Consider the following 26,501-nt stretch of genomic DNA (forward strand, 5'->3'; position numbering starts at 1 on the left):
AATCACCAAAAGTAGAAAGAAAATAGGAAACTGAGGTAAATATTTATAGCACATTTCTCAAATATATAGGAAAATGAGCCAGATGTATAAAAATAAAAACCACTCTCCAAATAATAAATGATCAAAGGATGTAAACAGGCAGAAGAAGAAAACAAAGCTATCAATAGTCACATGGAAAAAATATTCTAAATCCCTACTGATTAGAGAAATGCAAATTAAAACAACTCTGAGGTATTACCTCAAACCCATCAGATTGTTTAACATGAAAAAAAAAAATAAGGAAGATGACAAAATGTTGGAGGGGATGTAGGAAAAAAACAAATACTCTAATCAGTGGAGTTGAAGTTGTGAACTGGTCCAACCATTCTGGAGCACAATAGCCTAAATAGTTACAAAAGTTTGCATGTTCTTTGACCTAGTAATACCACTAGATCCTAGGTCTGTGCCCCAAAAAGACCGAAGAAAAGAGAAAATATTACTAGCAGCATTTTTGGTGATGGCAAATAATTAGACATTGAGAGGATGCCCTTCAGGATGATTGGACAAGTTGTAGTATATGATGGAATACTTTTGTGCTATAAGAAATGATGAGAGGGGTGGTTTCAGAAAAACCTGGGAAGATTTATATGAACTAATACAAAGTGAAGTGAGAAGAATAAAGAGAATGTTATATAGAGTAACTGCAATATTGTAACAATGATCAACTGTTAAAAAAAAAAACCTTATTCTGATCAATACAATGATCCAATACAATTCCAAAGGGCCCATTATGAAAAATGATATCTCTCTCTGAAAAGAGAACTGGAAGATTCTGAATGCAGACTGAAGTACACTTTTTTCACTTTCATTCTTCTTTGCTTTGAGGGTTTTTTTTGTGGGGGTGGGGGGGGAGTTGTACAATGGTTTTGTTTTATATTGCATTGTGGTTAATATGGAAAGACATTTTGCATCACTTCATATGTGTATCTGATACATATTTCTTGCCTTCTCAATGAGTGAGGGAGGGACTACAGAAGGGGAAAGAAATAGTAAATGTTAAAAATAAATAAAGAAAAAAGAAACAAATACTTTATTGCGTGGGATGGTTCTCTGGGATAGAGAAGGGATATTTACAGGAGAAATTTAGGTGATAAAAAAATATCAAAGATACTATTTAAACAACAAAAAGTACATGAATTTACAAACATCTTCTGTCCAATCCAACAATCAGGACTGACATGCCCAAGGTCACACAGTTCACAAGGTCTGAGGCTGAATTTAAACCTAGCTTCTCCTGATTTCAGAGCAGGTGCTCTATCCACTATGCCCTGTAGCTGCCCCTTTTGCAATTCTTAATTGCACCTTTTTTTGACAAGCTGTCTCCTCCAAAAGGCTCATTTTGGGGAATGTAACAGAGGAAACTATCAAAGTAGAAGCTGTTCTAGGCTAACAATTTTAAACTTAGACTACTCTTCTTCCTGAATGCCAGCCCCAGGCTCAGATTCCTCTCCTCTGTCAGTCCTGGATCTCTGGCTCCAGATGAGGTAGAGCAGCCAGAACATGATAAAAATGATGTCCACAGACATCTTTGTTGATTTCTTTCTGCCAATTTGAACTGAAAAACTGATTCACTGTGATTTAAAAAAAATTGGATTTCCTGTAATGATTTGATCTTTAATATTTTCTAGATCTGCTTGAAAGATTTGGGGGCATAAATAATGAAATCACTGTGACTAAAATGCACATACTCTTTGACCCAGAGATTCCATTACTAGTATTCTACCTCATAGAGGTCACTGAGAAATCCTTTTAAAGCAGTGCAGAAAAGGACTTTTTTTTTTTTTTAAGAATGCAAAGGTGATGTCCATAAAAATGACTTAAGTAGGATGGATGTTTCAGGTCATAAACAATAATAACAATACTCATTTGCTTTTCTCCTCTTATTGCCTACCCTTCAGTGTGTAGACACTTGATAAGTGCTCACTCATCAACGGTAGATAGCCAGAATGCTGTGTTGGAACAAACAGTAGCAAACATCATAGATTTAAAATGGAATTACAAAGAGGTTAAGGGAACCATATATATATATATATATATATATATATATATATATATATATATATATATATATATATATATATATATATATATATATACATATATATATGTTATATATATGTATATATATATTATATATATATATATACATACAAATAGGTTAAGGGAACCATATATAGTATGTATATATACAGATAGGTTAAGGGAACTATATATGTATGTGTGTGTGTGTGTGTGTGTGTATACAAATAGGTTAAGGGAACTATATATGTGTGTGTGTGTGTGTGTGTGTGTGTGTGGTGTGTGTGTGTATAGTTCCCTTACACACACACACACACACACACACACACACACATAGTTCCCTTAACCTATTTGTGTATATATATACTAAGTTATTTGTAAAAGAACTTTTGGTGGGAGCAAAGATTTGGCAATAAAAAGATAATCTTCTAATCCCAATGCTCTGCCTTCCCAATACTGCTGTTTCTAAAACATATAGAATAGAAGGCAAAGCAAAGAACTAATCCCGAAGCTCCCATTTATAAAAGGCTGCCAGACCAGCCTTCTCTTCAGTTTTCACCTCACCTCATTTCTTTGGATTGGATTCCAGTGCTGATAGCGCATTTTCCCCTCCTCTCCCATCCTATCACTTTCTTTTTGTGCCTTGCCTTTCCCCTTGAACTTATTATCTCTTTCAGATCAGGGATTATATTTCTTTTTCATAGTAGTAACTGTAGGACTTAGCATGGTGATTGATACCTAGTAAGTACATAATAAATGTGTGTTTATCAGGTGACTGATGAATCTCGTGGTTAATAGGCTCATTCTCCAGAAAGTCTATTGTCACTATGTCTCATATAGCAGGTTAAATGGCAGTTGGTGGTTACTTTCTAACATATGTAATTGTGACTATTTAACCCATTAGAAAAGCACCAAAAAAACTAGCTTCTCTGTCCAAATCGATCAATTTTCCATTGCTGACAGAGACAAAGATTCTTTCATTCTCTTTGAGCTCAAACACTCCACCTTGATACATCGAGTAGAGTTCATATTCTGAATCTTTAGACCAACAACTAGTCTTTACACTTTTCAAGAGTAGGATGGGTTCTGGGTAATTTGTCACTTTATAAATGTATTGAACCAATTGTCTGGGTTGTTTTTTTCTCTCCTCACTCCAAGTTGAAACAGAGCTTCCTTCTAACTCCTGGAATCGAAAGTAGGTTTGTGAATAGATATAATAATATCCAGGTTGGGAGATGATGAGCTCACCATCTAAGAAGTTCATATTATATAGGAATGAGTGTCCTTTCCTTGAAGATTCCCAATAGTTGATTTTCCAACCTGAAGCTCCTCCAAGCAAGGAATCTAGACAATTGGAGAGATCAAGAAAGAAAAGTATTTATAAAAGGTGATACCGGGGCACAAGCAGACAATGCATTAATTCAAGTGCATTTTGTTATTAGAAATATGATGATAACCAACATTTATTTATCACATTAAGATTACCAAGCAGCTTACACTTTATCTCATTTGATTCTCACAAAACCTTTGTGAGGCAATCAAAATTTTAAAGCCATTTCACAGTGGAGGAAACTGAGGCTGAGGATGGAAAAGTTATTAAGTGTATAGAAGAGGATTTGAATTCAAGCTTTCCTGTCTTGCCATTCATTACGCTGTCTCATGGCCTGGACACTAACTCTTTGCATCTGCAATAAAGTTTCCTGTAATTCTAATCTTGGCCCCTCAGAAATCAATCTTCATGACTTGTCCAAAGGCCAGTTTTTCCAGAGCTGGAAGCAACAATTAGAGAAATGATAAGTTAATTGTAAGTTAAAGTGAGAATTCTGTATATCCTCTTAGTCATTTAATCAATAAGTATTTATTAAGCACCTACTATATGCCAGGCACTGTGGCAAACACAGGATAGTCAAAAAGAAGCAAAAGACACTCTCTGCCCTGAATGAGTTTATAATCTAATGAGGGAAAGAACTAACAAATAAACTATATAGAGGATAGATAAGAAACAGAAGAGGGAAGACACTATAATTAACAGGGCTTGGAAAAGGCTTCCTGTAGAAAGTGGAATTTTATTTGATTCTTGAAGGAACAGGGAAGCTAATAGGTAAAGTGAAGGAGAGAGAGCATTTCAGGCTGTCATGCATTCCACAGCAGCCAAAGAAAATGTCCAGAGCCAAGAGATAGAATATCTTGTGCGTGAACAATTCGGAGAAATGGGTCACTGGATCAAAGAGTACGAAGTAGGAAGTAAGGTTTAAGAAGACTAGAAAGGTGAGAGATGGGAGGCCTGGTTTAGGAAGAGTTTGGGATACCATTTTGTATTTCATCCTGTAGGAAACAGAAAATTACTGGAGTTTAATGAGGAAGAGGTGATATGAATGGACCTGTGCTTTGGAAAAAATCCCTTTGGTAACTTAAAGGAGGATGAATTGGAGAGGGGGGAGAGGTGAATCAGGGGAATCCACCAGAAACTATTGTAATAATTCAGGGGTGGAGTGAAAAAAGCCAGTACAGGAGTTGGGGCAGTGCTAGAGGAAACTAATAAATGCTTGTAACTGATTGAATGCTCTCCTCTCAGTCTCCTTTATTTGCATATCGTGTTCCCCCATTACATCATAAATTCCTTGAGGGCAGATGATCTTTTTTTTTTTTTTAATTGCAGTTAATAGAGACAGCCAGGTGATGCAGTAGATAGAGTAGCAGTCCTGAAATCAGGAGGACCTGAGTTCAAATCTGGTCTCAGATACTTAACACTTCCTAGATGTGTGACCCTGGACAAGTCACTTAACACCAATTGTCTTAGGAAAAAAAATGCAGTTAATAACAAATGAGGTACCATATTAGTTTATTTATATTAGTATCTTTAGCTTAGTTCCTGGTATACAGTAAATTGATTGATTTTTAAAAGGAGGGAAAGGAACAGAAATATTGGACAGTATCTAGCATAGATATATAGATCCCATCAAGCTTTTGCCAAGTACCACACTGAATGCTAGAGATAGGGGGAAAAAAAGGTAAAAACATAATCTCTGCCTTCAAGGAAATGAAAAACACTATGTTCAAGATATTTAATATATGTCAATTAACAAAAATTTATTAATTACCCACTATGTGCCAGGCACTGTGCTGGGTGCTAAAAATAAAAAGACAAAAGCAAAATAATCCTTGATCTCAAGAAATTTACATCCTAATAGGGGTGCCAATGTATACAAAAATAAGTATATATAAAATATAGGAATAAGGATTGGACAGATGATTCCATCAGGACAAAACAAAATAAAACAAAACAAAAAAATCTTCCCACTTCCAGTTCTGGCCAGCACCTTCTCATGGATATGAGAACTCAGTTTTAGGAAATCATCTTGAGGCACAGAAACTTGATCTGACTCATTTGGAGACCACACAGTGACCTTAACCTTAAAGCCTGTCTCCAAGGCTAGCTCTCTAAACACAATGTAATTCCAAGAGGGAAGACACTAGATAATTAAAAACAAGGTTGATTGACACTGGGGAAATGAGATATCCAGACAAAGCCAAACAAAGTCCTCTAGGATAATCGAAGAGGGAGAGATCAACTGGGGAGATCACGGAAGGCTAAACAAAGGAGTGAGCATATTTTTCTGATTTGACTCTTAGCAAAAATAGCTGGTTTTTAACATTGTCGGTGTCTTCCCTGTGCCAGGTTATCAAATACATGTTGATGGATTAATGTGAATAGAAGGCCAGTGATTGAGTCATTATGATCTTGCTAGAAATACAGATGAAAGTAGGAAAGAGAGCTTGGAGAAGTGGAAAGGAGAAAAATCAGATTTTCACTTTTTGGCAAAATAGAATTTAAATTTTTGTATTTATTTATTTTATTTTAATAATATTTCATTTTTCCAAATACATGCAAAGATAGTTTTCAACATTCACCTTTGCAAAACCTATGTTCCAAATTTTTCTCCCTCTCTCCCCAAGACAGCAAGCAATCTGGTTTAGGTTAAACACATGCTATAGAATTTAATTTTTTAAAAAGAAATAAAATTGATATCTTTTTTTAAAAGAAAGAAGTACAGATAAGATCTATGGAGGATTCTCTCTATAGAAGACTTCAATGTATGAAAAATAAATAATATGTAAATAATACATAATGCTTTCCTCATTTTTCAGGTTGGTCTTGGTTAAGGGAAGCAAGTAAGCCAGATCTACCTATCCTAAGTATGGACTGTCATCGAGATGGAAAAAAGAAGTATACAGGAGAAATGGGCTTATCCTTCATCTAGTTGGTGGGTTTGAGTTTAAATTTTAGAATTCCCCTCCCTAATCACAATCTCCTACCCTTCACTTTGGTCCATTGTCTCATCTTATTAATGTTCCTCTTCATTCTCAGCTTGCACAGAGCCTAGCATGTGAGGAGTACTTCATTAGTCCTCATTGCTCAAATCCTTTCTATATCACTGTTTTTCTAATCAGTCTTCCTGGTTCTGTTTTCCTTGTTTCCTTCCTTTCAATGTTGAGCTTATAATTAATCATTTCAACAAAGTACTGGTTCCCATTCCAATGTATCTGTATCCCCAGATTAGGCAATCTTCTACTTACTGCGTCTCAGTAGTCCATAAGTCACAAAACCACATTGACTGAGTCTACTAAAAAAATCCATCAGCCTGATCCTCCCTGCTTTGGGGAGCTTTTATTTCTTTCTATTGGTTCTATCTCATATCTCAGATGATAAGATCAGAGATTTTAAGGTGGAAAGAACTTCTGATGTCATTTGTCCAAACTCCTTCATTTTAGAATTGATGAAAATTTAAGGTCAGAGATGGTGGGTGATTATTCCCAGGCTAATAAAGGATAGAACTCAGAGATGAGCTCAAGTCTTCTGATCCCAAGCCCAATACTGTGTCCTGTAGGTCATTTTTCTTTTATCACTTACCTTCCAATTAATGATTTGCCAAATGCTGGCAATTCTACTCGCCCAGTATCCCTCAACTTTATCTCCTACTCTTGACTTACACCGAGGCTAGCCTTGTTCAATCAGCCATCATCCCTTCCTTGAAGTATCACAATAGTCTCCTAAATGGTCTCCCTACCTCCATTCCTCCTTTAATCTATACTTCATCTAGTTGCCACAGTCATCCAAGGCCACATTCACAGGTCTGATGTGCTCAAAAATGACTTCTATTATACCTTGTCTAACTCTTTGTGACCCCATTTGAGTTTTCTTGGCAAAGATATCCAGACAAAGTTCTCTAAGATAATGGAAGCAGGGGAAATCAACTGGGGAGATCATGGAAGACTATTTTACAGATGTGGAAACGGAGGTGAAGAAGGTTAAGTGACTTGCTCAGAGTCACACAGCTAGTAAGTGTCTAAGGCCAGATTTGAATTCAAGTAAATGATGAGTCTTCCATATTCTAGCCCCAGTACTCTCTATCCACGGTACCGTCTAACTAAACTCTGGGATTTCAGGACCTTCAGGGACAGACTTCAATTTAACTTCATTTCATCTATCACTTTTTTATGCATTCTACACTCCAATGTGTACTATTCACTGAGCTCTATCATCTCTGTAAATATACAGGCTACTTTCTATGGCTCCTTCCTCATGTCTACTCACTGAAATCCTCTTTCTTAGAAAACAGGGTCATTGAAGCATTTTGAAAGTTTCCAGAAGAGAAGGAGGCTCAGAAAGAAGAGACAACTAGGACTCAGCTCCTTCATCTGTGAAATGCAGATGATAATAATTGTTAGCCAAAAGATTGAATTTATTATGTATTTTTAAAACCAAGTTAAAGATAAGAGAGATCCATGTTTTTTCTTACCCTCTTTTCTTATTTAACTTTGTATAAAGAAACATTTTCTTCCACTTTATTTTATGTGTCCATTAAATTCAAAATAAAAATAATTTTAAAAAAAGAAACTTTTTCTTTAATGACCTCTTTAGGGCTGCTTTCTTCATGAAGCCTGTCTTTATCTTCCTCCCTTCTCCCCACCCAAAGACCTTCCTCCTCAAATTTTCTCAGAGCCTTTTTTCTTAGATCTTTGCTTTCTACCCTATACTGTGCTTATTTTGTATGTTTATCTTAAACCCCACTCCTCTCTCAGATTCTCAGCTCATTTCTTCTTTCTATTCCCATATTAACCCAGATCCTTGCACAATGCTATCCCTTAATATGATCAGATGGAAGTTGAAGTGAAAAAAAAAAATACATGAATCTCTTACTTCTAGAAAAGATAGGACTTATTTGTCTGCTTCCAGTGAGATGAGCCGCTGCTCTCTGGAGAACACTCTGATTGAACCTTTCTGTGGCTCCAGAAGGGTTATTCTCCCTCTCACCTAGAAGGGAAGTAAGAAAGAATAATTAGAGTACTGATCCAACCACTGAAATGAATCTTAAGATCAACAGATGCCAATTGAGAAGATCTTAAAAGCTATCCCATCATTCAGTAAGGCATGAAGGGAAATTAGGGAAGGGGAGAGGGCATAAGCATTTTTATTAATTATCTATTTTGTGCTCAGAGCTCTTGCAATTATTTTCTCATTTTATTCTCACAACAACTCTATGAGGTAGATGCTATTATTGTCTCCATTTTACAGTTGTGAAAACTGTGGCAGACAAACAAACAAACAAAAAAAAAAACAACTACATCCCATTGTGGACAATTTTTGAGTAATAATTCTCCCCAAACTTAACTAGGTTTGTATAAGGATATTAACCACTCATACTTCCAGCTTTCAGAACTATTAAATATAATAAATATATGGGACGCTTCTCATCCTCGCAGATCTTTGTACTTTGGCACTAAATAGGCTGCTGGGTAGTGATGTGATGGCTAGAAATCTGACCTTAAAGTGAGAAAAATCTGAATTCAAATTAGTTTTGTGACCCTAGGCAAATCACTTAAGCCAGGGATCCTCAAACTACCGCTGGGAGGCCAGATGTGGCAGCTGAGGACGATTATTCCCCTTACCCAGGGCTATGAAGTTTCTTTATTTAAAGGCCCACAAAACAAAGTTTTTTGTTTTTTACTATAGTCCAGCCCTCCAACAGACTGAGGCACAGTGAACTGGTCCCCTATTTAAAAAGTTTGAGGACCCCTGGCTTTAGCTTTTAGCTTCAGTTCCCTTATCTGTGAAATGGGGATAATAATAGACACTGGTATTCCACAGTTATTGTAAGGATCAAACAAGATAAAATGTGTCAGTGACTTTGAAAATTTACACTGATACTTTCTAAATATGGAATTTCCTGTAAATAGCTTACATTATAATTATCTGCCTTGAAAATACATTTTGGTGAGGAAAAGTTTCTTACTGACCAGACCTTTTCCCCCAGCGTGACTAGAAATTTCACTAACCTTGGAGAGCTCCCATGCGCACTGAGAGGTGCCGTAAATTATCTATGCTCAAACATCAAGTATATGTCAAAGGGAGGACCCAAATCCAAGTCTGTTTGACTCCTAAGGGCCACATATATCTGTTAAGTCACGCTTCCTCTCAGTTCCATCTTATACCTCCCAAAATGTATTGAGCAAGGCCTTTGACTGTCTAAGAAGAAACCTATAATGTCCAGCACCTAATTGGAGAATAATTTAAAGAGAAAGTCATTCTCTCAAGTTTGAAAGTATATGTAGGAGCAGCTAGGTGGCACAGTGGATAGAGCACCAGCCCTGAAGTCAGGAGGACCTGAGTTTTCAAGTCTGACCTCAGACACTTAACACTGCCTAGTTGTGTGACCCTGGGCAAGTCACTTAACCCCAATTACCTCAGGAAAGAAGGAAAGAAAGAAAATATATGTGAAGTGTTCTTTATTTATCTTTTTGTCAGTGTTTTGCAACATGGCTAATATTTCCATGATGACCACTCAAATGTAATTGACATCAAATTGCTTGCCTTTTATAGGAGAAAAGAGAGGAAAGAGAATTTAGATCTCAAATTAAAAAAAAAGTTAAAAATTTTTTGTGTGTAATTGAGAAAAATGTAATGAAACATATAAAAGCATAATAAAAAGAGTATATATCTATATATTTATAAAGAAACAACTCCATAGGAGACGACTTGAAATAATAGTTTGAGTGTTATCCGCTCAGATGCTTGCCTTATAAGGTTGCAAGTGATCCGTTCTTTTGTCTGAGCATCAGTTGTAACTCCTTCCCCCTCAATAGTAATTCCTTCCTTATGCAGAAAAGTAGATTGTCAACTCATCAGATACTTTCTGAATGAGATCAGGGCTAACATTCTTTCTTTGTTCTAATTGCTCTTCCCTACACCCCTGGGAAGGCAACATAATGGAGAGCCCAGATGTTATGGAGAGCCCAGATGTTATGGAAAGGGATGTTGGAGGAAATGGTTCATGCATGAAGAAAGGGAAGCTATTTATCAGATTGGTGGAGGGAGGGAGAAGTAGCAGTAGATAGAACTACAGGATTCAGGTAGATGAAAGCAGATTAAAAAGCCGCCCACGATATTAGAAGACAGACAATCTGACAATGAAGAAAATTCATCCTTTTTTTAAAAAAGTAAACATGGAATTCCAGTAAAAGTTGGTTTTACCTTGCCTTGCAGGAGACTCCTCATGAACTGTCAAAAGCTCCTGCAAATATGATCATATAATTTTATTTAGAATTCCAAGTAGGGTTGTTTCACTCATTATTTGGTGAGCCCAACCCCTGATGCGATGTCCAAGGGCACAGCAAGACAGGTTGTTGACTAATTGACCTACCTTTTTAATCAGCTGTTGGAGCTGCCACTTGAACTGCAGGCACAGGAGGTCTGCTTCTTCTGTATCACCGCTGGAGTTTCTATTACCTGTCATGGCTCCCACATATTCCTTTGTAAGGCATGCCAGACTGCTTTGAGAATTTGCATTTTGTAGCTGTGCCAGCTGGGGAAGTTAGAGCACAATACTATTAGGAACTTTATTCCTGGATATCTTTAATATACACAAGAGCAACTGGTTTCAATTTCATAACTAAACTTTTCACATCCACACCCTATTCCTTTGTACTGCACAATGCTCCAAAGGACTATTAGAGAACTGCCAGGGGATCCTTTTTCCAATCCAGTGTCCCACTGTCCAGTTTCTACCATGTATAGAATAACCATCAGCTGGATGCTGGCCTCTACATCTCCATCTTTCCAGAGTTCCATTTTACTCACCCTTAATCCCACAGTCCTCTTTGTAGGGAATCATGTACTCTGTCCTTTCCCCTCCAAGATTCTTTAGTCCTACAGTCCTCTTTGTAGGGAATCATGTACTCTGTCCTTTTCTTCCCAAGATCCTTTAGTCCCACAGTCCTCTTTGTAGGGAATCATGTGCTCTGTCCTTTTCTTCCCAAGATCCTTTAGTCCCACAGTCCTCTTTGTAGGGAATCATGTACTCTGTCCTTTCCCCCAAAATAGTCCTTTGGAGCATTGTGTCCTCCTAATTGCCAAAATATTACCTGGTTTTCCCATCTGTCCCGAATTAAACATAAACAAAAGCTTTTCTATATGTGTTGTTTCTCACTCCTCCCCCTCCACATTAGGATTTTAAGTTCCTTGAGAGCAGGACATTCTCTGTCTTCTATTGAACATACAATACAGCATAATAAATGACATAGATGGTTTCCCCTTCCATTCCACTAGAAAAAAAAATAAACCAGTGTCTCTAAGCTTGTGTAACAGGAAAGAGAATCTGGGTAGGGCAAGTCCTTCGCTCTCCCTGGGTTTTTATTTCCTCATCTATAAAATGAGGGGGTTGGGGCAGCTAGTTGGCATAGTAGATAGAGCACCAGTCCTGAAGTCAGGAGGACCTGAGTTCAAATTTGACCTCAGACACTTAACACTTGCTAACTGTGTGACCCTGGGAAGTCACTTAACTCCAATTGCCTCAAGGGAAAAAAAAAAAAAAGTAAAATGAGGTGATTGGACCAGATCACTTTCTCAGTCTCTTCCAGCTCTAGAACTCTGGTCTTAAGAATCAGCAAAACTTGAATTCAAGTCCTTTCTCAAATATTTACTGTCTGTGTGATCCTGGGCAAGTCACTTACCTTCTGAATATTATTTTTTTTTTGTCTATAAGAGGAAAGATTTAGAGTTAGTGGCCCCTGAAATCTTTCCAAATCAAGAATCCCATATTTCCTAAAAACAAGAAGTATTCAATAGATGGACGGGACAATATGTTGTCTACCCTTTTAGAATACAAGGTTCTTAAATGCAAGGATTGTTTCATCTTTGTCCTGGAAGTCCCAGATCCCAACACATTAGTTTGTATAGAAAAGGAGCTTAATAAATGCTTGCTTACTGACTAGTAAATGAGTGGATTCAGTTAACCACTAATCAGCTGGTTCCATACCAGATGCTTACTTGCTTCAACTATGAATCAGTTACTTAAACTCACTGTGCCTCAGGCAATGCCTGTTGACTTATCAGTATAAAGGGGGAAAAACCATTGACTGGGAATCAGAGGGCCTGGGTTCAAATCTTTCCCCTGATACCTTAACAAGTCCCAAAGAAAGTATGTTAGAAGAATAATATCCCTTACTTATTTAGCCCTCCCATATCCTCCAACAGCCAACTACCTGAACTACTTACAATTTTCCAAACATCCCACCTTCCAACCTTTGCCCCGGCTGTGTCCCTTGCCTGGAAATGCTCTCCCTCCTCACATTCTGCCCTTTGCTTTCTTTAGCTTCCTTCAAGACCCAGCTTAAACTCCGCCTTCTACAGGAGGCACTTTCTAGTCCCCAGAAGCTTGATGTCTCTTCCTTTCATCTCACTTCCATCTACTACTATATATCTTGTATATACCTCATTCCTTATATTTAGTCTCTCTCATTAGAATATAAATGCCTTGGGGACTTTCTTTTTCCTTTTATTTTCCTTTTTTTGTATCTGTAGCGCTAAGCAGAGTGTTTGGCACACAGTAAGCTTTTAATAAATGCTTGATGACAAGACTATAAGTTCCCTCATTGGGATTAATTTTACATAATCCTGCGCAGGTTCTAGTTCTCCAATAGAATAGATATTCTATAAAGGGGAGAGAAATTCACTTTTAGATGTCCATCCCCAGTGGTTACTGTTCTGCTGGCATAGAGGAGGTCCTTAATAGACTTGTTTGCTTGGCTTTTTTAGGGTACCAGGGACAGAGGGCAGGTAGCTCTGTTCATACAAAGAACTAGCATTTTGTAACACTGGAAAGTAAGCATTTTGCAGATGAAGAAACTGAGGCACACAGAAACTAAGTCCGACAACAAGGAAAAAACTGAAGATGGATTTGAACCTAGATTCTCTTTGGGTGAGAGGTTCAGCAGCCAATACTTAGAGAGGCTTGGGAGAGGGACAGCTAGGTGGTGCAGTGGATAGAGCACCAGCCCTGAAGTCAGGAGGACTTGAGTTCAAATGTGACCTCAGACACTAACACTTCCTAGCTGTGTGACCCTAGGCAGGTCATTTAAAGCCAATTACCCCAGCAAAATATGTGTGTGTATAAAGAACCTTGGGGAAAGTTCGGGGAAAGGGTGGGACAGCTGGAGTGTGTTTGTTTAAGTCACAAAGGTCTGCACGAGGCAGAGATAAGAGCTTGGTTCACAGCTACAAGGAACCTCAGAGGTCACTTCAGGCGGTCCCCTCATTTTATAGAATCCCCAAGATCATGCAGCTCATCAATGTCCAAGCCGGGATTGGAATCCAAGCCCCCGCCTCCTCTAAATCCAGGGAATCATCCCGTTAAAAGTAGCCAAGCTTGTCTAAACATTTCCTCTTGCAGGCTGCCAAGCCCTAGCTGGGGCAGGAAAGGTTCTGCAATCGAAGCCTCCTTTGCCAATGCATTGTGTCCTAGTTTCTTCCTCCCTCTGAGGCGCCCAGCGCAGAGGCTTTCGGACCTTAGCAAGCCCGGGAGACAGCCAGGGTCCGAGGGGAGAAATGACAGCCAGGGTCCGAGGTGAGAAATGACAGTCAGGGTCCGAGGTGAGAAATGACAGTGCCCGACAGCCAGGACATCCCGCCCCATCCCCTCACCTCTGCGGGGTCTGGGATCCGGGGAAGGCGGGGATGCTGAAGGGACGGATCGGGGCGCACACAAGCAAGGAGGGTCTTGTCCCGCAGCAGCGCCAGCGTTCCGCGCACCCAGGCTTCCCAGCGCTCCGCGCACCCAGGCTTCCCAGCGCTCCGCGCACCCAGGCTTCCCAGCGCTCCGCGCACCCAGGCTTCCCAGCGCTCCGCGCACCCAGGCTTCCCAGCGCTCCGCGCACCCAGGCTTCCCAGCGCTCCGCGCACCCAGGCTTCCCAGCGCTCCGCGCACCCAGGCTTCCCCAGCCGCCCTACTGACCTGCTTCAGCTCGCTAGAGAAATACAAGTACGTGGTAGCAGAGAGCAAGGCTTGGATCAACAGGGAGAAGAGGAAGAGCAGCCCCCAGGCTTGGCCGAGCCGGGGGCCTTCCCTGGAGATGACGGCCTGCAAGGACATGCTGGAGCCGCAGGCAGCCGCCTCCGCTGGTCCGCACTATTTTTCTGCGAGCATCTCCCGAAGGTCCTCGGAATTGCTTGCAGTTTGTGTGCGCGCGGGGCTGTGTGTTTGTGCGGGCTTGTGTGTTTGTGCGGGCTTGTGTGTGGGAGTGAAAATGGAGAGGGAGGGGGGCGGAGCTTCGGTATTCTAAAGAAGTCCTATCTCAGGGAAACCGAAAGTACCTCCCGGGTTCCGAAAACAGGAGAAAAGGCCAGCGGGAGAGACAACACAGAGAAAATAAAATGCCTGAGACTTTCTTTTTTCTTTTTTCTTTTTTTTTTTTTTTGCTGAGACAATTAGGGTTAAGTGACTTGCCCAGGGTCACATTTGAACTCAGACTTCAGAGCTCGTGCTGTATCCAGTGTGTGTGTGTGTGTGTGTGTGTGTGTGTGTGTGTGTGTGTGTGTGTGTGAGAGAGAGAGAGAGAGAGAGAGAGACAGAGAGACAGAAAGAGAGAGACAGAGACAGAGACAGAGACAGAGACAGAAAGAGAGAAGGAAGGAGGGAAGGAGGGAAAGAGAGAAGGAAGGAGGAGGGAGGAAAGGAGAGAGGGAAGGAGGGAAGAAAAGGGAGGGAAGAGGAGAGGAAAAGAGGGAGGGGGAGGGAGAGAGGGGAAAGGGGGAGGCAGGGAGAAGGGAGGAGAGGGAGGGAGGGTGGAAAAAGAAAAAAAGATAGATAGAAAGAAAAAGAAAGAGAAATAACATGTCAGAAGATGAGATGGATAGATAGTGTCATGAAAGCAATGAATGTAAGCTTGGACAAACTTCAGGAGACAGTGGAGGATAGAAGGTCCATGGGAGTCAGACATGATTGGGCAACATCAGATTAACTTGTTGATTCCTTGGAAAGCACAGAGGGAAGTTAGATACAAAGTCAATTTCAGTGAATTTAAGGAGAAAGGAGGAAAAGAGAAAAATTCATCTTGAGACTTGAATGAGGCTGGCAGTATGGACCGGAACATACAGTAACATCTTAGAGGGATAAGGAACCTCAGAAGTTATCCAGCTCCTCTGTTTTACAGATGAGGAAAGGGCCAGAGAAGCTGAGCATCTTACCCAAAAATCAAACAGCCAATCAGTGAGTAGCATCTAAGCTACCTGCCTCTCAGCATCCCAGGGATGGTCCTACCCGTCGAGGGAGATTTGTGGCAGTTAGTAGTAGGATGGGGCCAAGACCAGACAGAGTCTGGGGCCAAGACCAGACAGAGTCTGGAGCCGACCCAAACAGGAAGCTACACCTTAAGGAAATCAGAGACTTAGAAGGCAAACCTAAAAGTCTCTAGAGCTGGCTCAGAAGTAGACATCATTCACTGGCAGCTGGCTGTGTCCCAATCAAACCTGAGGGGAATTTCCATGACTAGGAATTGAAAATAAATGATTACCACCCGGGAAGCAGGGTTGGACCTCAGACCAACCTTTATTTTGAAATAGGATTATTCTCTCCAGAATATTTATCTGAAGCAAAACCTAGGAGAAGTTAGGGATCACAGTTGCCTTTAAAGGGACAGGAAGAAGAAATTTATTTGTTATAGCATTTGATCCTTTGATCAAGCCCAGCTGTAATTATCCCCATTTTTCAAATTAGTAAACTGAGGCTTTGAGTGGTTTAGTGATTTGCTTCAAGTCACATTGCAACTATTGTTTGACATGGTATTTGAGCTCAAGGCTCCTTGTTGACAGGTGCAGCATTTCTGCCTGTTATAGAAACTAATCAGAAGAGTTAGGACTATAATCCAGATTCTCTGACTCCATACTTCAGCCCCTTTTTTCTCCAACCTTCATTGGCTTCTAACCTAAATGTTTGTGGGACTTGGTTTCCAATCCCTGGGTAGCTGCTGAAACTGAGGCTGAAAGGTAGTTCAGTGGATAGAGCTCCGAGGAAGATCTGACTTTAACTCCAGCCTCAGACACTTAGCTGTGAAACTCTGGGCAACTTCCAACTTCTGCCTCTTTGTGTACAAAAACAAAACAAAAACTGAGGATGATGATAATTGTACACTATAAATCCTAGCTATTTTTATTAAACTTAGAGCCCATGTAGGAAATAAAACCTAAATACAAATGTCTCCCAGTTCCTGACTCAGATACTAAGCTACATGGAAGAGGAAATAGGCACAAAAGAAAAACCATAACGATTGTTTTCCTGCTTTTTTACAAAAACAAAAAGCAGTCTTCCTAATCGCTGCCCATTCGTACTTCCTGAAAAAAAAAAATAATCATAACAGAAGTTACTGTTTTCCAGAAGTGAATGTGAAAGTAAATATTGAAAATTGTTGTTTTTCAATCATATGTGACCCTTCGTGACTCCATTTGGAAGTTTCTTGCAAAGATATTGCAGCAGTTTCCCATTTTCTTCTCTAACTCATTTTATAGGTGAGGAAACTGAGGCAAACAGGGATAAGTGACTTGCCCTCGGTCACACCGCTAGTGAGTATCTGAAGCCAGATTTGAACTCTGGTATTCCTAACTCCATACCCAGAACTCCTTATTGACCGAGCCACTATTGAGTCCCTCCAGTGAAAATTAATAGCTAATATTTACATAGAGCTTATTATGTGCTAGACTCGCACCTCGGACTGACTAAGATGACAGGAAAAGATAATGATAAATGTTGGAGGGGATGTGGGAAAACTGGGACACTGATACATTGATGGTGGAGTTGTGAACTGATCCAATTATTCTGGAGAGCAAAATAGAACTATGCCCAAAGGATTCTCAAACTGTGCAATCCGTTTGATCCAGCAGTGTCTCTACTGGGCCTGTATCCCAAAGAGATCATAAAAAAAGGAAAAGGACCCACATATGTAACCTTTTTGGGGTGTCAAGGAACTGGAAACTGAGTGGATTCCTACCTGTTGAGGAATGGCTGAATAAGTTCATATGACATATGAATGTTATAGAGTATTATGTTCTATTAGAAACCATCAGCAGGATAATTACAGAAAGGCCTGAAGAGACTTACATGAACTGATGCTAAGTGAAGTGAGTAGAACCAAGAGAACATTGTACACGACAACAACAAGATTATATGATGATCAATTCTGATGGACGTGGCTCTTTTCAATAGTGCGGTAACTCAGGTCAGTTCCAATGGGCTTGTGATAAAGAGAGCCATCTGAACCCACAGAGAGGACTGTGGGAACAGAATGAGGACCATAACATAGTATTTTCATTCTTTTTTTTGTTATTTGCTTGCATGTTTTTGCATTTTTTTCTTTTTTGATATGATTTTTCTTGTGCAGCATGATATTTGCGGAAATATGTATAGAAGAATTATACCTATTTAACATATATTGGATTACTTGCCATCTAGGGGATGCCATGGAGGGGGGAAAGAAGGGAGAAAAAAATTGAAACACAAGGTTTTGTAAGGATGAATATTATTATCTATGCATATGTTTTGAAAAGAAAAAGCTTTAATAAAAAATATTTTTAAAAACCTATGTTCCAGGCTCTGTGTTAAGTACTTTACAATTATTGTTTCATTTTATCCTCACTATAATAAAGTAAATACTTTAATTATCTTCATTTTACAGATGAGAAAATTGAGGCAGGCAAGTTAGTTATTTGCCTAAGGTCATAGAGTAAGTTTTTGAATTAAGTTGTTTGGGTCTTTTAGGTTTGTTTTTGTTTTTGTTTTTTTTTTGTTTGTTTGTTTGTTTTCTGCAAAGGCACACAACAATTACAAATATCTGGACCAGCCTCATGAAGGAGATGGAATGAACTGAGAGAAAGAACTTCACAAGATACAGGTGAAGAGAGAGAGCATTTCAGGGACTGGTCAGTCCCATGCTAATTGTGTAGAAAATAAATTGGAGAAGAGAGAGAATAACCGCAAGGAGAAACAATTAGGAGACTATTGCGATAGTCCAAAAGAGAAATGTTAAGAGCGTTAATGAGGATGGTTGTAGTAAGTGGAGAAGACTCATGCAAGAAATGTTGGACAAATTAATAAAATGTGGCAACTGATCGGATATGAACAGAAACAGAAGATAGTCTCTACTGAAGGCAGGAGGCGTGCCTAGATTTGTATTTTATGAACACTATTTTGACCCTTAGAACTGAGTAATATCCATGTTTTTCATTTCATTGTTCAGTCATTTTCCAGTTGTGTCTGACTCTTCATGATCCCATTTGGAATTTCCTTGGCAGAAATCCTGCAATGGTTTGCCATTTCCTTCTCCAACTGATGTTGTTTATAGATGAGGAAACTGATATAAACAAGGTTAATTGACTTGTCCAGGGCTGATTAGACTCAAACTTCCAAGTGTCTGAGCTTAAATTTGAACTCAGGAAGATGAGTCTTGCTAACTTGTCCAGCACTTTATCCATGGGAAATGTTTTCTATAACATTTGAAAAAAAGAATACTACTCTTCTTTCATGTTTCTCTTTCCCTAATGCAGTAATTTGAGTTTTTAAATTCATAGAAAGCATAAAATTCTCTATTTAATTGGGGAAATGAACTGAACTTGGAATAATAGGGCATAAGTTCAAAGTCCAGCTTTGCCACTTACTATTTTTGTAACAAAGATTTGTTCATTAAACCTTGCTATTCATCATTTTCCATAAAATGAAGGAAATGGTTTGGATTAAATGCTCTCTAAGCTCTTTTTCAGGAAAAGATCTATGAACTTCCTTTTTAATTATCTTACATTTGCTTCATACGTACTTTTTTTTTTTTTGCATGTTGTCTTTTCTATGAAAACTCCTTAAAGACGGGGTCTTTGGATATCTAGCACTTAGCACAGTAATGAGTGCATTGAAAGCAATTATTAAATCCATATTAATTGATTGTTAAAGAATATGCCCATCTATTTGGAGGAGGAAATGCTAAACCACTTTATTATCTTTGCCAAGCAAACCCCAAAATGCACAGAGAGCAGGACAAAATTGAAACGACTAAATAACAACAAATGCCCATCTCTTAGATAATTATTTCTGTCTGTGGCAAAGCTCTTTTACAGTACACCTAGATCCTCCATGAAAGCTGAAACTCATCCAGCTTTCCTAACAGTCTTCTGAACAGGGCTGAGAGCTAAATACATTTTGAACTGCTCAACAATCAGATCCATTGAGTCTGTGGAGGTGCGAACTCCTCCATGCTTCATAGGAGCAGCTAACTATTCCATGTATTCTTCAGTGGCCTTTTCTATCTTTCTCACTAATGTTCAAATCATGTTTGGGAAATAATTCACCTGTCATGCTCCTTACATTTTTGAACTTTAGCCATTTGTAAAAAAAATTTCAAGATAAAAGTATATCATTAAGAGAAATCAACTATTAAGTTAATCATTAAGGGATTTTTATGCCTTCTACAATTCAGTATTGTGAAACTAAATATTTCTGCTAAAAGATTTTTGAAATAATAGGGACAGGATGAATTCAAAAAGAAATATCTCCCATTTCATTATATGGAAACACCAAAAAGTACTTTCTTACTAAAAAAACACAATAGAAATGAGAAATGCATTTGACTATATTTTTTAAATGTTTAAAGATTGTCTATAAGCCAACTTTCCCCTAAGTCTTCCTTGATTTATTTAGCACAAGATTCTGGTTATCATATTAAAAATACATGATATAATGATGTACTTAAAGAACTCAAAACTAACTAAAAGTTCATTGAAGTAATAATTTCAAGGTGCTCCAAATCACTATTGATCAGAGAAATGCAAATTAAGATAACCTTGAGGTACCACTACATACCTCTCAGATTGGTTAAGATGACAGGAAAAGATAATGACGAATGTGGAGGAGATGTGAGAAAATTGGGCACTGATGCATTGTTGGTGGAGTTGTGAACAAATCCAATCATACTGGAGAGCAATTTGGAACTATCCTCAAAAAGCCATCAAAATGTGCATACCATTTGATCCAGCAGTGTTTTACTGGGCCTATATTTCAAAGAAATCTTAAAGAAGGGAAAGGGATCCATGTGTGCAAAAATGTTTGTGGCAGCCCTGTTTGTAGTGGCAGGAAACTGGAAACTGAGGGGATGCCCATCAGCTGGGGAATGGCTGAATAAGTTATGATATATGAATGTTATGGAATATGAGTGTTCTGTAAGAAATGACCAGCAGAATGATTTCAGAAAGGCCTGGAGAGACTTACATGAACTGATGCTGAGTGAAATGAGCAGAACTAGGAGATCATGGCAACAACAAGACTACATGACGATCAATTCTGATGGACGTGGCTCTCTTCAACAATGAGATGATTCAAACCAATCCCAATTGTTCAGTGATGAAGTGAGCCCAAAGAGAAGATTGTAGGGGCTGAATGTGGTTCACAACATACCATTTTCATGCTTTCTCTTGTTTGCTTACATTTTGTTTTCTTTACCAATTTTTTTTCCCTTCTTGATCTGATTTTTCTTGTGCAGCAAGATAACTGTATAAATATGTATACATATATTGGATTTAACATATATTTTAACATAAAGAAATAATAATTTAAGCAAAGTTGTAAAATATAAGACAAATTCACATAAATCATCAACATTTTTCTATATAAACAATAAAACTTATTAAGAAGAGATGGGAAGATAAATTCCATTTGAAATGAATACAGAAGCTATGGAATATTTAGGAATGTATCTTCCAAGATTTACTAAGGGATTATATAAATCTAACATTCTTCAAAGAAAGAAACATAAATCTAAGTAGAGAAACATTAATCATTTAGTTAATTAGAAAAACATTTATCTTCACAAGTAGGCCAATATTACATAGAAAAAATGACAATACCACTTAAGTTACTTTATTTCTTCAGCACTGAACCAAACTTCCAAAAGAATATTTTTTATTAAATTATATAGTATCAAACTAATATGAGGGCAGCAAGGTGGCCCTGAAGTCAGGAGGACCTGAGTTCAAATCTGACCTCAGACCCTTAACACTTCTTAGCTATGTGACCCTGGGCAAGTCACTTAACCCCAATTGCCTCAGCAAAACAAAACAAAACAAAAATAACCTAATATGAAGATCTAAAAATGAAAACCCACAAAGCTAATGATAAAAAAGGGGGAAGGAAAGAGGAAGTCTGTCCATATAAGATCACAAATTGAATTCCAAAGCATTAAATCAATTTAATACTGATTTTAAAAAGAGAGAGAGAGAAAGTGTTAATCGGAACAGATTAGGTATACAATATACACCCAGAAGCAAGAGAATCATTAGCATAATGTCTCAGTTATTGGAGGGGAAACTCATGTTATAAAAACTATTGGAGAAACTGGAAAGGAGGCTAGCAGAAATTAGGTTTAAACCAAAATAACACATCATACAAAAGCTCCAAATAGGTATATGATTTAATATTAAAAATATAATCACATCATTTTAAAAAATTAGAAGAAAGAAGAAATGACTGAAACAAGTGAAACAGAATCGCACAAGATAAAGTGGACAACTTTGATGATATCTATTTTTTATTTTTGTACAAATGTAATGTAAAAAAGAAAAAAATAGACTGAAATCAGGTACCTGGAAAACAAAATCTTTGCAAAAAACTTCCCTGATAAATATATATTTTTCAAGTTATATAAGGAATTGATTCAAATTTATAAAACTAAGAGTCATTGCCTAATAAATAAATGGTCAAAGGATAACAACAGGCATTTTCCAAAGGAAGAAACCCAAGCTAAAAATAACCATATGAAAAAATCTTCTAAATCATTTATACACATAAAAGTGTACATTAAAGCCACTTTGAGGTTCACTCCTCATATATGAGAAGACATACCCCCCAACTTTTTTGGGGGGAAGGTAGATTATCTATAGGTATAGATAATTGCATATCATTTTAGATACTTTTTATGTAATGATTAGTTTTGCAGAATTGTTCTCCCTTTTCTTCCTGTTTTTAGAATAATTCTTTGTTATAATGGATGACTCTGTGGGAAGGAGGAAGAAGGAAATGGGGAAATTAAGAGATACAAAAACAATCAGTACGTTCATAAACTCCAAACAACCAATGTCACATTAGCACATACATATACACACCTTCAACAATTTCTAGCTAAGTCAATATCCAATAAAAATCTTGGGAAGGTGTGGCTAGTGAATAGTTCATAGGAATAAAAAGAATCTAGCTTGGAGTCCTTTTTCTTTTCTTTCCTTTTTAGCCGACTCAAAGTCCAATATCATTCATTCAACAGAGATCATGGCACTCAAGAAAGTCTAGACTGCATTTGGAGACAGGATATGGGAAATATGTCTCTGTACTCCCTCTTGTTCCAATCAGATCTTGGGCATTGTTTGGCTCATATTTTCAAGAAATTAATTTTTAGAACACAGTCAATGAAGACCAATCAAACTGTGATGCATCTTAAGATTATGCTACATGAGAATTATTTGAAGGAGCCAGGGATTTTTTGACTGGTGAAGAGAAGATTCAGGATAGACATGATAGTGGTCTTCAAGTCTTTAGAGTATTGGTTGTGGAGCAATCTCAGTGCTTTCCTTGGCCCCCCAAGGATAGAATGAAGAGTAACTGCAGGAAATTGAAGAAAGATAGATTTCTATTTTGTGTAAGGAAATGTTATCCTACTATTGGGCAGCTAGGAGACACAGTAGAAATAATGTTAGGCCTAGAGTGACTAGAGAACACTCATTTTCCAGAGTCCAAATCTGGCCTAAGATTCTTCCTAGCTGTGTGACTCTGAGCCAGTCACTTAATTCTATTTGCCTCAGTTTTTCTCATCTATAACATAAGCTGGAGAAGGAAATGACAAATCACTTCAATAAAACCCTAAAAGGATCGCCCGTGACTAAAAGTTGATTGAACATTCCATTAGAATATCCAAAAGCAGAATAGGGTACTGTAGAAAGTCATGAATCTCTCCTTCCTTGAGAGGCTCCGTCTACTTTTCCAGTGTTTAGTCGTTCTGCTCTCCTTCTTGCATTTTATTTCAATCAAATTGAGCTACTTGACAAAATAGGGGATTTCATTTCCCTTCTGTAGAAAGTCATGGATTTCCCATTCCTTGAGATGTTCAGGTGGAAGGAACACTGATTTTAGAGTCATGGATCTGAGTTCAAATTCTACCTATTACTTGTGTGACCTGGGGAAAGTCATTTTACTTTTCTGGGCCTAGGGGCACAAATAGGTATCAGTCAAGAAATTAATCAGCAAAAACAAAAACAAAATAATTAATCAACAAACATACATCAAGCACTTACTATGTCTCTCATTGTGCTAAGGACTAGGGATATGTATTCCTGGCCTCTAGGAGCTTATATTCTAATGGAGAAAATGACATGAACATATCTAGATACATACAAAATCTCTACAGTGTATATATAAGGTAAGATTAGAGCACAAAGCACTAATTGCTGGAATAACTAGACTGAAGAAAGGGGAATCTATGAGAGAAGTCGTGGAGATAGAATTTATGGGATTAGGCAACTGGTTGGATATATGGGGTAAGAAAGAGGGAGGAGGTGAGGATAATGCTAAAAAGTGAAAACCCAGGATAACTGGAAGGATATGCATTCTGCTCAAAATCACCACAAGTATGTGTGCATATGTATATGTTGACATATCTCTGATTGTTTCAGGTTTATAAATAGGTCTTCATATTTCCATTCTCTAATCCATTGTCTACAAGATGACAAACCAACATCCTCCTCCTGCTGCTGCTCCTCCTCCTCTTTCTCCTGTCTTCCTCCTCCTCCTCCTCCTTCTCCTCTTCCTTCTCCTCCTCCTCCTCTGCCTTCTTTTTTTTGCTGAGGCAATTGGGGTTAAGTGACTTGCCCAGGGTCCCACAGCTAGGAAGTATTAAGTGTCTGTGACCAGATTTGAAATCAGGTCCTCCTGACTTCAGGGCTGGTGCCCTACCCACTGTGCCACTTAGCTGCCCCCGACAAACCAATATTCTTAAAAATGTTTCACTGATCATGGTACTTCATAACTCAGAAATCTTAAGTGGCCCCCTTATGTTGTTTGGATAAATGTAATACTCTCAGCATGGATAGCTTTCCATGGTCTAGATTCCATCTACATTGCCATTGTTTATTCATTCTGCTCTCCTACTGCATTTTATTTTGATCAAACTGAGTTTTTGACAAAATATAGAAAATATCTCCCTTTTCCAAGCTTTTGGGGGACTGTTCCCCATATGTAAAAGACAATTTTCTTAATTCTCAGAACCTCTAGTTTCCTTTACAGAAGGCATAGACAGGAGCTCCCTCCTCCATGAGATTTTTTACAGTTCTCATGCACATTTTATAACTCTTAAAATTGATTTTTTAAACTTGGTGTCTATTTTTATCTGCATGTAAAGTATGGAAGCTCCATCAGGACAGGACTTGTTGTTTGTGTGTATACTCAAATCCAGCCAAAGCACTTTATATAGAGCTGATGTTTGATGGAATTTTATGTAGAAAAAGAAAAAGCAGATTGCCTAAGTGTATTGCTGACAGTCTGTTAGAAGTCTACTTCCAAAGTAAAAAGTTCAATGGTCGTTCAAAAGTTCACTTGCAATCAAATAATCATAGCTTCCTTATTTTGTTTTTGTTTTTGTTTTTTACATATAAGGCAAATGAAAGCTAGAAAACAACCTGATCTGATTTCTTCACAAACTGGCTTCATAGGTCAACTGCTGATCATAAACTCAGAAATAGACCAACTATCATAACAACAATCTGACAATAGTTTTTAGTTTCTTTTTAAATTTTTTTTAAAAATTTAATTTTAAATTTTAATTTTTAATTTTCAAAGATGATATTTAATTTTTTTTTAGCAGAAGCATAGTTGAACTTAAATTTTTTTGCCTTTATGTGCACACTCGGCCTGAAAGCTACACTATTTAGCACAAAACGAGATTTAAATCCTAGAGTTTCTAAGTGTGAACATGTGTACTGTGGGTTTGGATTTTTTGTTTATGTTTTGTTTTGATGGTTGTGTTTATTTTTAGCATTCCTTTTTTATCATATAGATATATGCATATATATATTCCAACTCCTTTTCTTTATTCCACCCTCTTCCCCACATTGAGAAGACAAGCAACATGATGTCAGCTATATATTTGAAATCATGCGAAAATTTTTTCTATATTATCCAGTTGCAAAAACCCCCAAGAAAATGGAAGTGAAACAATCATTCTTTCAGTCCTAACATTTTCCATCATGAGTCCTTCAGGATTGTCTTGAATCACTGTCTTGATCAGAGTAGATAAGGTTTCAAGTTTGAGCATTGTTACAGTGTTGCTGTTATTATGTACAATGGCCTGTTTCTGCTCACTTCGCTTTGCATCAGTTCAGATAGGTTTTCCCAGTTTTTCTGAAATCATTCTGCCCATCAGTTCTTATAGTATAACTCTAATCATTTATGATAGAATGAAAGCATAAATGCACATATATACCTGAAGAGAAGCATGATGTTGTCTGGATGCTATTGAAGTCATATGTGCTGTGACTAAACAATAGTGGGCCATCATAATCATGGTAGGTGTGAACATGTTTCCCAGATTTTGATCTGTCATGTGTGATTTGAATGGGGAGGAGAGGAAGAAAAAGAAATGCACTGCGTTAGCTCAGGAAGTCTCCCCCTTTGTACAGAATGGATTTCTTTGGCATTCTGATAAGAGCTATGGATCACTTTACAAAACTATGTTTTAAAATACATGAAATAAGAAGATTATAAAGATTACCCAAGAATGGTAATATATGAGTAGGATTAGACACTAAATCCATTCTTTCTTTCCCTCATATTCAGAATAAGTATTGAATATTTTATTTAAAAGAACAGACTTCCTGTAGTATTTTAAGGTTTGCAAAAACAAAACTTTTTATCCTTTTAACAGTGTTGGGAGGTAAGTGCTATTATTGTTTCCATTTTATAGATGAGAAAAATGAGACTCAGTGGATGCTTCCAACTTGCCTAGATTCTTATGTCAAGTATAAGTTCTTCATCACTACCTCCATCTTTTTCACCTGCCACCGGGATTTACAGGCTTTCCCTCCATCTGGCATCTAC

General features: G+C 37.9%; 1 protein-coding gene across 1 annotated transcript; it reads right to left on the minus strand.

Annotated features, from left to right (window-relative positions):
- Window positions 1-2,849: 2,849 nt before the first annotated feature.
- TNFSF10 (TNF superfamily member 10) lies at window positions 2,850-14,893 on the minus strand. The gene is made up of 5 exons (XM_051983182.1): window positions 14,349-14,893; window positions 10,761-10,922; window positions 10,592-10,631; window positions 8,261-8,374; window positions 2,850-3,402 (listed from the first exon to the last, which is right to left on the minus strand). Exons 1-5 carry the CDS (start codon window positions 14,484-14,486, stop codon window positions 2,951-2,953), a joined length of 906 nt encoding a protein of 301 aa, XP_051839142.1. The 5' UTR covers window positions 14,487-14,893; the 3' UTR covers window positions 2,850-2,950.
- Between the last annotated feature and the right edge of the window lie 11,608 nt (window positions 14,894-26,501).

The sequence above is a fragment of the Antechinus flavipes genome, chromosome 3 (genome assembly GCF_016432865.1).
Source record: "Antechinus flavipes isolate AdamAnt ecotype Samford, QLD, Australia chromosome 3, AdamAnt_v2, whole genome shotgun sequence".
In the NCBI taxonomy this organism is placed as follows: domain Eukaryota; kingdom Metazoa; phylum Chordata; class Mammalia; order Dasyuromorphia; family Dasyuridae; genus Antechinus; species Antechinus flavipes.

Excerpts from the sequence above, each read along its gene's own strand:
- TNFSF10 (XM_051983182.1), bottom strand. The coding sequence starts at position 14,486 with ATGTCCTTGCAGGCCGTCATCTCCAGGGAAGGCCCCCGGCTCGGCCAA. Across the intron at positions 10,632-10,760 it reads TCCAACAGCTGATTAAAAAG|GAGCTTTTGACAGTTCATGA; the intron begins GTAGGTCAATTA and ends TCATATTTGCAG. Across the intron at positions 8,375-10,591 it reads GGAGTCTCCTGCAAGGCAAG|GTGAGAGGGAGAATAACCCT; the intron begins GTAAAACCAACT and ends CTTCCCTTCTAG.